This window comes from Prionailurus bengalensis, chromosome B2 (assembly GCF_016509475.1).
Source record: "Prionailurus bengalensis isolate Pbe53 chromosome B2, Fcat_Pben_1.1_paternal_pri, whole genome shotgun sequence".
NCBI lineage: Eukaryota > Metazoa > Chordata > Mammalia > Carnivora > Felidae > Prionailurus > Prionailurus bengalensis.
Window position 1 is genome coordinate 68108405 of NC_057349.1, and position 15833 is coordinate 68124237.

General features: G+C 34.7%; 1 protein-coding gene across 3 annotated transcripts in view; it reads left to right on the forward strand.

The window, feature by feature from the left end:
- Window positions 1-15833, forward strand: part of MYO6 (myosin VI) — a 147702-nt gene that overhangs the window by 95952 nt on the left and 35917 nt on the right. Inside the window, exons 14-20 of one of the 3 annotated variants that reach the window (XM_043591857.1) lie at window positions 1601-1758; window positions 3198-3289; window positions 6560-6632; window positions 8591-8718; window positions 11197-11292; window positions 11569-11742; window positions 15295-15333. In XM_043591857.1, the coding sequence (XP_043447792.1) occupies window positions 1601-1758; window positions 3198-3289; window positions 6560-6632; window positions 8591-8718; window positions 11197-11292; window positions 11569-11742; window positions 15295-15333 (760 nt within the window). Of the gene's footprint in view, window positions 1-1600; window positions 1759-3197; window positions 3290-6559; window positions 6633-8590; window positions 8719-11196; window positions 11293-11568; window positions 11743-12087; window positions 12478-15294; window positions 15334-15833 lie in introns of those variants that run through there. The other 2 variants (XM_043591856.1, XR_006298975.1) reach the window with 2 other exon arrangements.

Here is a 15833-nt window from a genome sequence, read left to right on the forward strand (position 1 = left end):
TTATTTTAAAAGTGATTTTCCTTACAAATGGCATGTTCTAAAACTTGTTTTTTTAACTTTATTTTAATGTTTATTTATTTTGTGAGAGAGAGAGAGAATCCCAAACAGGATTTGCACTATCAGTGTGGAGCCCTACATGGGGTTTGATCCCACAGACCGTGACATCATGACCTGAGCCAATATCAGGAGCCAGACAGTCAACTGACTGAGCCACCCAGCCACCCCTGTTCTAAAACTTACTGAGGAGAACTCACTTTAGTAAAACACTCAGCGAATGTAATTTCCCCATACCTCTCAGATTCTTCATTTAGAGGAAATTACAAATGACAAGAAAATAAGAGTCTAGCCAGAATTTCTTAAATCTGTAACCAAGAATTTCTAGGTTGTGTTTGGGTATCTGTACATTTTAGGCTCAATATTTTGTTTTAGACATTTCTGTTTTTGATACATAAAATAAATTTGATATTCAGCCATCATTCTGGGGGCACTGTAAGATCTTCACTTACGGGGGGAAACAGTCAGATCCTCTATCCCTTGCTAAATAAGGCAGGGAGTGAGTTCTAGTGACATATTTCAGGAAGATTTTCAACAAATTAAACCGGGAGGATGTAAAAACAAACTTTTAGCCACTCAGATAATTTGGTAGCTCTTACACTTCGGGAAACATTAGCAAGATACGTTTAGCCTGATTATTTGCTAAGCTGATTCCAAATTATTATAAAGAAAACCTTAGCAAGGAGGGTGCATAGTTGTGCCATACAGTTGCTTGGTGCCTTAGAAATATTTCTGGGGTCCATGGAAAGTCTGGATAAAGCACAGGTGTGTGATTTTCAGGTAGCATTTCCTCCATTTCCCCTTTGTTGCAAAGCACTTCTTTTATGTGTTCTATGTATGGAGTGCTCACATGGGATTCACTTACGAAAGGGTTCTGTTGCAGGAAGTTGGAAAACCAGTTTAGACTTTTAAGGTTACTTCCAAATTTGACAATTTTTCTGGTGTTCTCGTGGTGCCCCATACTTACCTTTATGATAGCATTTAGCAAGGCATTTGAAAATTCACTTTTATGGCAGTTTCTTAATCAGATTTTAACTTTCTTGAGGAAGAGGGCTGTGTGTCTATGTCTGCGACATCAAATACTGTAACAAACACCATATAGTTACTTATATTAAATAGAATTGGACAGTTTGAATTTTAAGATGTAAGCATTTATTCCCAGTGTTAAACAAGGTGCCAAACTTTAGCTTGAATTAAATAGTTTCTTTTGTGTTTGAAGAAAGTTAAAAGGAAGATTATTCCTCTGAATGATTTTTTTATATATTCAGCATATAAAGTATAAATTAAGATCGTCAGTGGTTTGAGCCTAAACTTCTTTTACTCAATAATACATTTTTTTTTATCTATGTGTAGATAATTTCTATAGTTCTTTTAGTATGCTTCTTGCCTCATTTCACAATGTGCCTATTCACAAATGACCTTTTGTAGCTATTTATTTTGTTCTTCACAGTGAATGTGTTTAGATACCCTTTGATCTTGGGTATCTGGCATTATTTTCACAATTATTACTGTAAAGAATTTTCATTGGTATAGTCTTCTTTTGTAGGGTACCCTTGAAAGTGGAGCAAGCAAACAATGCTCGTGATGCCTTGGCAAAGACTGTCTATAGCCATCTTTTTGATCATGTGGTCAACAGAGTAAATCAGTGTTTTCCTTTTGAAACATCATCTTATTTTATTGGAGTCCTAGATATTGCTGGTTTTGGTAAGTATAGTTTTGTTTGTGAATTTGTATGTTATTTTTTATTCAGTTTTTCACATATATCTAATATTAAAAGAACCATTTTTTCCCTTGCAGTACCTTTCACTTGATATGTTTTCAGTTATGTGTCCATATCTACATTTCATTTTGTAATATGATTTAATTAGGAAGCTGATGCTTAACAAAAGGAAAAACTCAGGTTTTGGTCACACTAATGCTAATAATAAAACATGTTGATTGAAACCATTATAGTTAGGAAATGTCTCTATACTCCTAAATGAATACAACTGAATAAAGGTAAAGTCTTGAGTCCTACTAATAAAGAGGATTAAGTCATTAAAACCACTGACTACAATGTAATGCTGGATATAAGTTGACCTAACATATAACCCAAACTCATTGCTATGTGTAGAAATTCATCACTAGTGTTAACAGATTGCTATTTCCAATGAATTTTCACCAAATAAATAAATATGTTTATTAAAGATATTTTATACATGTAACTACATAATATAAATATAAATATATATTCAGGGTAGTATATATTAATTTATATTCAAGATAAATGTTTGAGAACAGCCACGGAGCTGTGCAACCAGAAATGAAAAGAATCACTAACATCTGAGTGCCAGATGTATTGTTGTGAATGACTGTTTTGTAAAAATCTCCAAGTAAATCGGACCATTTTTATATTGGGCTTTATCAATGTGAGTGTTCCTTCTGGCTGCGTCGGAATGGTGTTTTCCTCCTGTGTAGTTTGCTTTTGCCAAGAGAAGGTATGAGTATTTACTTTTGGGGAGGGGTAGAATTTTGGTTTTGATGTGATACATATTTAAAAATTTATAATTATTACCTTTGGTTCAAAGGTAGAAAAACACTCATCACTGAGGTAAAATTTTAAAATCTTCAGACATTGGTTCCTGGTCTGCACCAGTTTTAGTGTAACAGGCACATAACAGAATCATAACATTTTAGAGCTACAGGGATCTTAGAGGTAATGTAATGCAGTCTCTTTACTTTAGAAATGAGTGAGTATTCGTAATATTTTTTAACTATAATTTTACTGATTATACAGAAAAAGATTTAAAGCACTTGTCTTTTAAGCCACTTTTGTTCTTCAGTTAATTTAGATTGCTTTAACACCTTGTGCTTAAGAAACTGGTTTAAGTGGTTTACGTTTTGTATCTTTTACGATATGACATTTATCTCCTTTAACGTGTACCTTTTTTGTTAAGTAAAATGCAATTATTTTCAATACTTAATTGAAATACCTAACAAAATTTGTCTTGAAATAAGAGAATTTGGGGAGTATAATGCAAATATATGTATTTTTTTACTTAATTTTAAATTAAGCATTGACATAATAAAATTTTATCCAAAGATAAATTTATAGTATGAAGTTGATTTGATGATGACTTTTGACTCTAGTTTTATATTTTCAGAGTACTTTGAACATAACAGTTTTGAACAATTTTGCATCAACTACTGCAATGAAAAGCTTCAACAGTTTTTTAATGAAAGGATTCTGAAGGAGGTAATTGCCATTACAATTTAAATTTAAGAACTGCATTAAGCTATTTTAATTTCTTTTTTTTTTTTTTTTTTTTTAATTTTTTTTTTCAACATTTATTTATTTTTGGGACAGAGAGAGACAGAGCATGAACGGCGGAGGGGCAGAGAGAGGGAGACACAGAATCGGAAACAGGCTCCAGGCTCTGAGCCATCAGCCCAGAGCCCGACGCGGGGCTCGAACTCACGGACTGTGAGATCGTGACCTGGCTGAAGTCGGACGCTTAACCGACTGCGCCACCCAGGCGCCCCTAAGCTATTTTAATTTCAAGGAACAGAGGCATGCTGCCCCAGTTGATGGGGTATAATATGTAAGGTGGCCCAGAGGATCAGAGATGCCCAGAAAAGGCCCCAGGGGCTAGCTGTTGCTCAGGCACAACAGAAGTGTTTGTTGATACAGTGGAAGCTTAGGGACCCAATAAAAACCCTAATAGGCATCTCAGAAGTGAACATCTGTTGCTTCCTAGTGACTTTTGCTAGACTTGGTATTTCATTTGTTTCTTTTCCTGAGTCTGTTGCCCCTACTTCTGCCACTGCCAAACAACTTTCTACTCTATCCCTGACGTTGGCATCTCCCACCCTTCTTCTATGTCTCTCTGCTTCTGCCCACTCTGCTACGTGCTCACCCTCTCTCTGTGTGTGTCAGGAAAGCCACCAGATTGAGGGATACAGTGGGGCCATTTGCTTGGAGTGCCTCTGGGCATTGTATTCTCTGCCACACTACTGTGTGCACTGCCCAGGCGCCTGTCAGTGGTGTGCCTACGGCTGGCCTCCAGTCTCTGGTCCAGGAACGGGCTTGCTGCCACTGCTCCTAGTGAGTAAGTGGGCATGGCCAATACTCACAGTCCCGAGTCTAGGAAAGTTATAATTCTTTAGAGTGCAGAATAAGTAAAGATAGGTTTGGATCAATTGATTTGTGATTAGGCTCCCCATTTTTACCTTATGTTTGAATTCTCCAGTATTTAACTACCAGTACCCTTGACTTTCCTTCCTTTGTGCTTTTTGAGATATGTTCTACTGAATGTGGATGGTAGAGTTAGAGGGAACTTAGAAATGATCTAGTTCAGCCTTTTATTTTACAGACGAAGAAAGTGAATTTCCAGAGCAGTTTAATGACTGCTGCAGGTCTGAACCTACCTTCCAGCTGCCTGACTGACAATACTGTTTTCTTCTCATACTAGCATTGCTGTTTTCCAGTTCTGTTCTTAACTGTATCTGGATCTGAAATGTGAAGTATTCTTTCCTGTTCCCATTCCATTAATCTTTTCCCACATGTTTGTTATGTTTTTGTCTTTGTGGGTTTCCCAGCACATTCATTTTTATACTTTTTACTTGTATACTATAGTTAAAGCCAGTTCTGGCATAAATAAACAGGTAAACCAAATACTTAGCAGTTAAGATAATTACTCTGAAAATGTTTTATCCAGCCACGTTAGTTCTTCCATTACTATTTGAAGTTGTACATGTGTACTTCTCACTTAACCTCCCCTAATTCTTCCCTTCCATGCCAGCCCAGCAAACTTTATCTAGAAACATAACGAGGAAACAGTATCTTGATATATGTTTATTTCTTTAACAGTTCCTTAAAATAAATGTTTGGGGGTACCTGGGTGGCTGAGTTGGTTAAGTGTGTCCTGACTCTTGATTTTGACTCAGGTCATGACCTCATGGTTCATAGGATTGAGCTCCAAGTCAGGTGCTGTGCTAACAGCGTGGAGCCTGCTTGGGATTCTTTCTCTCAAAATAAATAAATAACTTTAAAATAAAATAATGTTTGGATTTCAAATTCCAAATTCAGATTGTGTCTCAAATGGACGGACTTCTAAAATGATAGAAACCTTTTCTAGTATATCTTGTGGGAGGAAATATTTAAGCATTCGGGAAAAAAAGATTAAAATACATGTCAACCTACACTCATTTTGTTGCTCACCCATCTGTAGTAAAATCCTTTTTTTTTTTTTTTAATTTTAAGAAGATACCAGACTTAGTCTAGGAACTCAACTTTAATTTGTAAATTATTTTTCCAAATTACACTTATTTTTCCCAGTAATATATTCCTTATATATATCACTGTGTAGATACTAGAACCCATTTGCAATTAATTGCTGTTTCCTTGATTTTAGTGCTTGTCTGTATATGTTAAGAAATTTCTCCTGTCTTTGGACAACAGTTTAGGACTAAAACAGTTTAGTTTGTTTAGCTCTTCTTTAAACTTTTAAAAATTATCACAGCCGGATTTTACATTCTTCTGTAAATTTCAGGGGTTGGTAGACTCTGGCCTTTGGGAGAAATCCAACATGCTGCCTATTTTTGTAAATGAAGTTTTATTGGAACACAGCCATGCTTTTTCATTTACTGTTATCTGTGGCTGCTTTTGTGCTGCAGTGGCATAATTAAGTAGTTTTGACAAAGACACTATGCTTTGTCTCCCTCCCTCTCTAACCTCTTTTTTTTTCTTCCCCTCCCTCATGGACTTCTGTGATTGGGGGTGGGAGGGAGGGGAGGGTGGGTGATGGGTATTGAGGAGAGCACCTTTTGGGATGAGCACTGGGTGTTGTATGGAAACCAATTTGACAATAAATTTCATATTTAAGAAAAAAAAAGACACTATGGCCCACAGCTGAAAATATTTACTGTCTGGTCCTTTACAGAAAAAGTTCGTTAACTCTTGGTCTATTTTACTGAGAAGTTTGACTTTAAAATTGCTAACGGGGTGCCTGGGTGGCTCAGTTGGTTGAGCGTCTGACTCCTGATTTTGACTCAGGTCATGATCTCATGTCGGGCTCCATGCTGAACATAAGACCTCCTTGGGGTTCTCTCTCTCCCTCTGCCCTTTTCCCCTGCTCGTGCTCTCTCCCTCTCTAAAATAAAGTAAAATTAAATTTAAAAAATGAATTTAAAATTGCTAAAGATATTTCAAAGCCTTGGTATTTCCTTGCTTTTGAATGGTTATAAACAGGTCTGCATATTTCAAGAAAAATATGCTTATCTGCAGGAGGGAAAATTTCCACATATGTAAATCATATGTTGGCCATTTAATTTCTGACTTCATATTGCTTTAGGGACAAGGATTTATCTTCCCTAATGTTTTGTAAGTCTCTTTAGCTCCTGAACTTATTGGTATGAACCTTTGTACTCTGGACTAATCAGTAAATGTTATGATCAGAAGTGGCACAAAACAAGCCATTTCTTATACAGTATTTCCATATCTATGATTATGATTATTTCATTTTAGGAACAAGAACTCTATCAAAAAGAAGGTTTAGGTGTTAATGAAGTGCATTATGTGGATAATCAGGACTGTATAGGTATGTTTTTTTATTCCACTTTTGGGAACTATGGGAAGATATAGTGAATGCTTTTACTAGTAATTTTTCTGTGCTCTGTGATTGATATTACTAGTTATAGGACTTGAAGCTGTGGTATTGGAGAGGTTTTACTTCTCTGGTACTACTGGGAATTTATTTTTCCTACCAAGGCATCAAATTCAGTATGTTGAAAGTTTTCCTAAAATTTTTTCTGTTTGCTGTGATCAATATTTTTGTTCTTAAACCTAACGTGAGTAACTTAAGAAGGAAACAGGGGTGCCTGGGTGGCTCAGTTGGTTAGGCATTGGGCTTCAGCTCAGGTCTTGATCTCACGGTTCATGGGTTTGAGCCCCGCATCGGGCTCTGTGCTGACAGCTCAGAGCCTGGAACGTGCTTCAGATTTTGTGTCTCCCTTTCTCTCTACCCCTCCCCCGCTCACGCTTGGTCTCTGTCTCTCTCTCTCAAAAATAAACAAACATTTAAAAAAAAATAAAATAAATAAAAAAGAAGGAAACTAAACTGCTTAAGTAGTAAAGGGATGAATTACTCACCTAAGGAAACCCATGTTAGCCAGGCTCCAAGTGAGGTTTTTCAGTGTTTGGCTCTGTGGTTCTGCAGTTCCCTTATTTCTGTTCCCTGCTTTGGCAGCACCCTCTGGCCAATTGAAAGTTGGTCTCACAAGTTTCATGAGTCATATCCAGATAATGCTGTGCAGTAGGAGAATAGGGTCTTTGTTTTTCTTGTCTGTTTTTATCAGTAAAGAAACCTTTTTCTCTCACCTCTGAGCTAGTGCTTAATCTTCCTTTTCTTTCCCACCTCATCTCTAAAATCAACTGTTGGTCAAACTTTGTCTTTTGCAAACTCATTTCACAATGGAGTCAGTAACTCATGCTACATTTGGACAAGATAGTGTAATATAATAATAATAATAATAATAATGCTTCACATTGGCACAACTTTTCAAAGCACTTACATGCTAGTTGGCTCACTGAGCATTGCCTTTACATATCACAGCTTTTCTCAGATCTGTGTGCCTTTGATTTTGTGATTCGATATCTTGGCTGGAATTCCTCCCCTGCCATTTATCTTTCAGCACACTTTCATATCCTTCTACACCTATCAAAATACTCATTTATGGTTTAGTTCTGCATGCCCCCCCTTCACCATCACCAGTTGCCTAAAAAGCATCATTCTTTGAGCAATGCAGTTCGAATTTTGATTTCTCTTCTTACATCCTATGGCTTTTGAAGTCTGTCCCATTTAGTAGTTTCTATATACTGTATTTGAGCACTTTATAGTTATTTTGTACAAGCAAGAAATTCAAACAACATGAAGGGAGCATAAAAATGTCCTGTTACTGAAGTTTTGTTGGAAGGCATTTGAATCACTATTGAAAAGTAGATTTTAAAAGCTAAGTATGAAAAAGCTTCTGTACTTTTACTTCATTTTGAATGTAGATATCATATGGAAGAGGAGGAATTTTTGGTTCCTTAGCTTCTCATCCAAACTTACAAATTGGAATGGTTTTACATTAATCATATGTTTATGAACTTGTTTTTCTAGAACCTATATTAGTTTCCCCTGCTATCAACATTTTTATGAAACTTTTCATAAACCAAAATAGTGTAAATCAGAGAAGCAGTTACCATTTTGCAAATGCGAAAATTCTTTTTGGGTTTCTTTCTATGAAAGCAGGTACTAATATAGGCCTTTTGTAAAAGTGAAGTGGCATAAAGCAACTTTTCCATAGTGGGGGAAACCTGTTTATGATGTTACTTTCTGATAGATTGCTAAATCTGAAATAAAATCTATCTGCTTTCTATAGCCTGTGAAGATACTTACAATACAATCATCTGTTACATTACTTCTGACCAGTCCTTTAAATTTATAATCAGTAAGTTGTTCACATATCCTTAAAATGTTTTTACCCTGTCATATTTTGACTTTTTTTGGAATAGATTTAATTGAATCAAAATTAGTGGGGATACTGGATATTTTAGATGAAGAAAATCGCCTTCCCCAGCCAAGTGATCAACACTTTACATCTGCAGTTCACCAGAAACACAAAGAACATTTCCGACTCACTGTGAGTTTGCCATTCCAAAATTGAGACCCTGTGGTGGGAAGAGAAACCTTTAGAAAGATGTTGCATATTAAGTAATTAGAATAATAAATTATATGGGGCTTAGAAAAACTATAATTTATCCAGCACAGCATCCTCTATAGATAGGCCCTTAGTTTATATATGTGTATCTTGGATGATGATCTCTCTAATGAACGCCGTTTTAGCTGGATGGAAAGTACATTTCATCTATCTAAAATGGATAAACAGGTTTACTTGCTATTTTTATGTTCTTCCTTCTAGCAAAATGGACACCATTTCCTTTGCTTCTGTCATGTGACCTGGATCATGTTCCAGGGGTTAGCATCTAGAATCACAAGCAGCCACCAGTCTGCACATTTGTAAGACCAGTAATAAAGTTTATGGCTTAGAGTCTGACTTGTGCAAGCAATCCATATTAGATAATGGGTAGCCAATTTATTTTGATGCTCTTTCCTAGGGACTTTTGAATGGGAAATATACTCAGAGACACAGAACTGAAGCAGTAGAAAAATTAACTACAGGGAAAAACAGAGATCAGTGGAAATAAATGAGAAGTACACTTCTGAAGGGGTTAGAGGACCTGGTTCCCTGAACTGCTGTTGGGTCATAGAGCTGTGCTTGAATCCTTATACCAGTGAACAGTAGGGCTTTCTTCATGAGGCTGGACCCTGAGGCTATTGAAGTGTTTCCTGGGTTCACCTAATTCTGTGTTTATCTTTACACTTGACCATCATCCCTTGAGGTAATACAAAGACAGCTGCATCCTTGTGCCCAATTAGCACAGAAAAATACGGATGTTAATTTCATCCAGGAAGATAGGTGCTGCCTTATCTTACAGAGAATAACCAAGAAAGAAAGGGAGGAAAGAAGAAAAGTAAACCTGCTTAGACTTGCAGATGGCTCCCATACTGTTTATTATTTTGAAATTGTACCATAGTATATCAGTCATTGCTTTGATGGATCCAGGAGCGGAACTGAATGAAGACTAGTATTCTTGTTTCCTTACATCATTAACTAAGTTAAGAATGTGTTAGGTAAACAGGTTGAATGTATTTACTTGAAAAGTTGATGTAGTTGTGATAACCTTCTCTAGGGACTGAATGTAGCAACCACGTGCCCCACTGACTTGGAGTTCTTCTATGTCCTTAAATATTTCTTATAATGCAGAGCCTGTGTCTCTTCAGTGGAGATAGAAATCAAGTGATACGAATCCTCACCAAAACTTTTGCTAAGATTGAAGATATATATCCGGTCCTATATATTCACTGTTCACTAGTCTTTGTTGTGACCAGCTTGCTTTACCAAGAGTACAGATTGCTAGTCAACAAAATTGTGACCAGGGCCTCAGAGAACCCTGAGTTATATAGTACATATGACTACAAGGACAACAAGCTAAAACATCAAGAATGGACTTTGGCTGCTTGTCTTCAAAGAGAACAAGAGCAAGACAGTAAATTCTAATTTTTATAAGCCATTACTTTTGTTGTAATTCTTTGGAAATAAAAGTAATAATAGCCATTTATTGAGCACTTCCTATGTGCCAGTCATCTGAAGGTTTTACTTAAGTTATTTTATTTAATACTCATAATCTCTGGGGTAGATCCTGTTTGTATGCCCATGCTAGAGATGGGGAGATGTACATAGACAGGTTAAGTGACCAGTCATGTGTAGCACAGTAAGGAAGTGGTGGATTTGGGAATCAGGCTGGGCATTTTGACTCCAGGGCCCTTGTTCTGGCTTATACTGGTGTATCACCTCACAAAGAAGAGGCTCTGTGCTCTGCTATCCCTCTCACCTAGAAAAAGCCTGGTAATGTTCTCAAAGTCTTAGTTTTTTCATTTTTAAATGAGGTTGTCTTTCTTATCCTAAGGTTATTTTGAGGGTCATATATATTCTTTTATGTGAAGACATTTTGGAAACTTTTAAATATGAGATATTGTCACTGATAGTATAGCCCTAAAATGATTCAGTGTTCTTCAGATAGATTCAGGCTCATTGTATAAACATGTTAGGATGTATAGTTTTAAAAGTGGGAGAAGTACTGATTTCAGATGTTTTTTAGAACAGTGCCTCTCAACCTTGGTTGTACCTTCAAATCACCTGACGTAAATGATACGGGCTTTAGGGGGTTTAAAAGTTTTCCAGTTAATTCACCAGTTAAGTCAAGAACCACTACTTTAGACATAGGCAGTTAACTTTATAAAGTGCCTATTGTTTTGCATATTTACAGTGTTTATTTTTGTCTGACTCATTTTTTTCTTTTTTGAGAGATTACAACCAAATACTTGCTACATTTCATTGGTAGTCTAAAGCTTACTAGGTGTTTCAGAGGCAGTATAATTGTGTGAAGTGTGAAAAATTCCCATGTAATTTTAACTGTTTCACATCCCAGATGTTTTCTAAGGAGATTATGTAATGTGTTTTTGATAATTTAATAACTAATGCATGTACTCTTTTCAGATACCCAGAAAATCTAAGCTGGCAGTCCATAGGAACATCAGAGATGATGAAGGCTTCATTATCAGGCATTTTGCAGGGGCAGTGTGCTATGAAACAGTGAGTGTGACTTTTACTAAGAGAAAACCATTTGAAGTTGAAGTTGCGCTGCACATAATGTTAACCTCCAGCCACATCTGGTTATTTCAGTTTAAATTTAATAAAATGTAAAATTCAGTTCCTCAGTACACTGGGCACACTTCATGTGTGGGGACTGTGTTGGACAGTGCAGATGCGCAACAGTTTTGTCATCTCAGAAATTCTGTTGAGCAGAGCTGTATCAAGGGATATTACCAAAGGATGGACTGAATCATTCCTGTTTGCTTTATTTTTCAGACCCAATTTGTGGAAAAAAATAATGATGCTTTACATATGTCTCTTGAATCCTTAATATGTGAATCCAGGGATAAATTTATACGAGAATTATTTGAATCATCTACAAACAACAACAAAGATACTAAACAAAAAGCAGGAAAACTTAGCTTCATCAGTGTGGGAAACAAGTTTAAGGTATTTGTGTTAAATTTGTTATTTGAAAATTTGTTTTTAGTGCATTTCAAGTAAAATATATTGTTTTGTACTTTACAGAGGATAATGCAGATCACTGTCAGAAATCCCATGAGTGAAGTGCAAGAGCAGACCCTGCATTGTTGATATTTGTATACAAAATAACATAAAATAGGTGTAGTAATTGAACATACAGAAATTCTTAAAATCTTATGAGTCTGTTCTTTCTTGTTGCTTAACGTATCTGATTCATACCTGCTTCTCCTAATGTTCTTGCTTCTGCTTACTGTTTGGTTGACCTTCAAACCTTCTCTTTCCCATGTGTTTTCTGTTTCCTTCCTCATTCAGCAGTTTTGTTTTAGTTGGAGTAGTCCAGCTCGGGATGGCTAGAGAGGACTAGTTGAGTTGAGAGAGGAAAAGCAGGCACAGCCAGGGGCTTCAGGTAAATGATCACCTTCCTGGACTCTCATTTGTAGAATGGCTGCCATGTTAAAAAGAGCCCGTCTCAAGTTATTAATTTAGTTTTTAATTTATTTTCAATGTGTTTTCTCTCACTGTGTTTTACACTAAAATTTGATTAAAGCTTTTGATAACTTTGTAAAAGATAAATGCTCTGTGTGACAAACCCTTCAAACTGCTTATTTAACATTGAAGAACATCTCATTTGTTTTATTAATTTTAGATCAAAAATTTATTCTTTGAGGTCTGACAGGGAATTGACACATGATGTGTCTTAGAAATGGAACATGAATTGGTTTTAATTGTTGAGTATTTAGCATAGAAAAAGGTAATTTAAAAACTTTTCTATCACAAGTTTAATGAATAAAAAATTATAAATAGAACAAAGACATAGAGTTAATTTCTCTTGTATACATCTTCACAAAGTATTGTTGTATATACAAAAAACCTCTGCATATGCCTTCTATTATGTGTACTTTAAATATTAAAAATGATGTAATTAGAAACTCTTTAAACATCAGAATACTATAACAATAGCAACAATGTAAGCCTCCTGAAATCCCTTGTGGATAGAAATGGGCTCTAATTAACTATCTCGATGAAATCATGTTTATAAACCTAGATTTTTTTTAAAGTATATATAAATATAGGAGGAAGTTTATAATACTTTACAAGTAATTGAATAAAAATTCTTTAACTTTGTTATAAGTTATATTCATTATGAGTTCCTAATTCTCTTGAGCAATATTTTTTCTCTTATTTTTATATTTTGAAATTCCTGAATAGACACATGATAGCAGATTAGTATAAAATAGTATATTAGCCTATATGAAGTGGATATTATTATTTGCATAATGTAATATTATAGTAGTATTGCTTGTAAGAACATACTTGAAATTTTAGACAGTATAAATAAAAACAAAACATTCTTAAAATTCTTTGAATTAAAGGGGGCGCCTGGGTGGCTCAGTCGGTTGAGCGTCCGACTTCAGCTCAGGTCATGACCTCACAGTCTGTGAGTTCGAACCCCGCGTCCAGGCTCGGAGCCTGGAGGCTGCTTCCGATTCTGTGTCTCCCTCTTTCTCCACCCCTCCCCTGCTCACACTCTGTCTCTCTCTCTCAAAAATAAATAAACATTAAAAAAAAAAAATAAAAAAAAATTCTTTGAATTAAAGTATTCTTTTATGTTGAGATATGAAATGCCTAAATATTACTTACATTCAATAGGATGTATTTTGCACATTAAACTGCTAAAAAACTATAACTGAGTGATATTACTAATAGCTTTCAAAAATGTGTTGAGATACTTTGAAATGATGTATTAATAGTAATTCTTAATTTAAAATATAGTAGAATAGCTTGTTAAATTCAAGTTACGTAAGGCAATAAAAGAAAACAGGCTAGCATTTACAGTAAGACTTCAGTTACCCATCATTTCTGAGAACCACAGGTTCTCTGCTGAAAAGTAACATTTTCAGGTTATTTGAAACATAACTCTTTTACTGTTAGTGATTTAGAAAACAATCCTCTTTGATGGAAGTCTTACTCTATTGTTACATACATGAATATTTGTATGTTTAAAAATAAAATACAAATAGAGCATGAGTTTCATAAAACTGTTTATCCTTATGCCTTATGGTCCTTGACTGCTTCCTTGATAATTGACAGTCTTCCCTCTTCTCTCAAGTTTATTTTTGCTGCTTCTCTTCTGAATTAGTTTATCTCCAATTTTTTGGAGAATACCATGCTTAGTCTATGGATTAAGAGGCATGGACTTTGTGACATTTGTTTTCTTTTCAAATTAGTGCCTCTCGTACTTGCTTTTCAGTTGTTTGTGGTCCAGATTGATTAAAGTTGTCAGAACTCAGTCAACCAGATAAGTGGGTTGTGACTGTGTTTTTTTTAATCCAATCAGAAATTTACTCCATTTTTATAACTTAAGCCTATGATGTCTGAAGTATACTGTAGTTTCATGTGTAAGAGAATGAACTGTTGGAATCTTGGCTTTACTGTTACTCATTCCATGATCATAGGCAAGTAATTTATCCCTCTGGGCCTTAATGCTTTTACCTGAAAAATGAGGCTGATAATACATACTTAATTTGAATTGTTTGTGGTTTGAACCTGATCATTCCTGTGAAAATCTTTGAGCAGTGCCTGACTCATAGAAAGTATTCAGTAAGTCTACCTATTATTAATAATAATAATAATAATAGCTATTATTAAATATTATTATTAAATAATGACTATTATTAAAAATAATAATTATTAACATATTGGATTGATCCAAAATGTTAATTTAGGAATTTACATCTGGATTTATCTTCTGTAAGTAGTATAATAAGCATCTTAGTATAAAATTGATATGAGAATTTTATATAATTTACTTTGCAGAGAAGTAAAGCAAAACATGATTTTAATGTATTATTAAACCAGAGTAAATTACTGTCACTTAATGTTAATATTATTAGAAACAGGAAAATATAGTAACTTGTAGTATACATTGTCAAGTTGTTTTTGAGAAAATTGTCCAAGCTTTTAAAAATAATTGGAATGTAAAATATTTTAAAATAGCCAAGAGGGTTTTGACAGCCAGGCAGGACAATTTCATTTATGATAAGTGTTATATAAAACATTTCTAATACCATTAGTGTGTATTTTAAGTATGTCTTCATTCTTCAATGGAGTGTGACAGAAACTGCACCCAGCTTGCTACATATTTAAGTACAGCTCTGTTGATCTGTTATGGAATGCATCCCCTGCATTTTCATGTACTTCCTTTGTTGCCTGTACACTTTTCCCTCATTCATCCCGCCTGCAAGTATGTGTGTATATTTTATAGCATTGCTAATTTTCAGTCTTTTAATTATACAAGTTCTGTATGACTAGTATAAGTTACTGTCCTTGTCATCATATTAGCCATATATTTTGCATGTTACTGTAAAAGAATTTATGTATCAGTTGTTAAGTTGCACTGTGTTGTATGTTGATGTTATTGCATGTTATTTTATGCTAATGTTGGAGAGCTAATGGTAACTTATGACATTGTGTACTTTTGCTTTTTGAAATAGTAAAGTGATTTGCTTTCTTCTGCAGACACAGTTAAATCTGCTTCTGGATAAACTTCGAAGTACTGTGAGTAAAATTTTAAAAAATTCAGAGTTTTTAAATAGTCCTCTGAAATTACTGTTAGTAATTACTCAAATAAACAGAGTAAACATAGAATAATTAGAAATTAATTTAAAACTGAATTCCCTCATTAAAAAAATTAGTTTTTTAAATGGTTGTCATTTTGGTTAGGCTTGTTCTGAAGAAAGTCAAATATATATGAGAAGTCACATTATTTTATAAATGTACAGAATTCTCTCAAATGTTTCTCAATTCAGATTATCCTGTAGTTTCAGAAAAGTGAAAATAATTAGTTATTTATGTGGAGAAAGAAAATATATTTTTTAGGATTAAAGATAATGCATGTAATTCATTTTCATTTTATCATTCTAGTAGTAGCATTCTCCAGCCTGACAGTGTTGTCATGGAAAAAATGGACATAACATTTTTATGTCCTGTTATAGAGGCAATATCCCCCCTTTTTTAATTAACTAGACATTTTAGTAGTTCACTCTGGTTTTTAATGG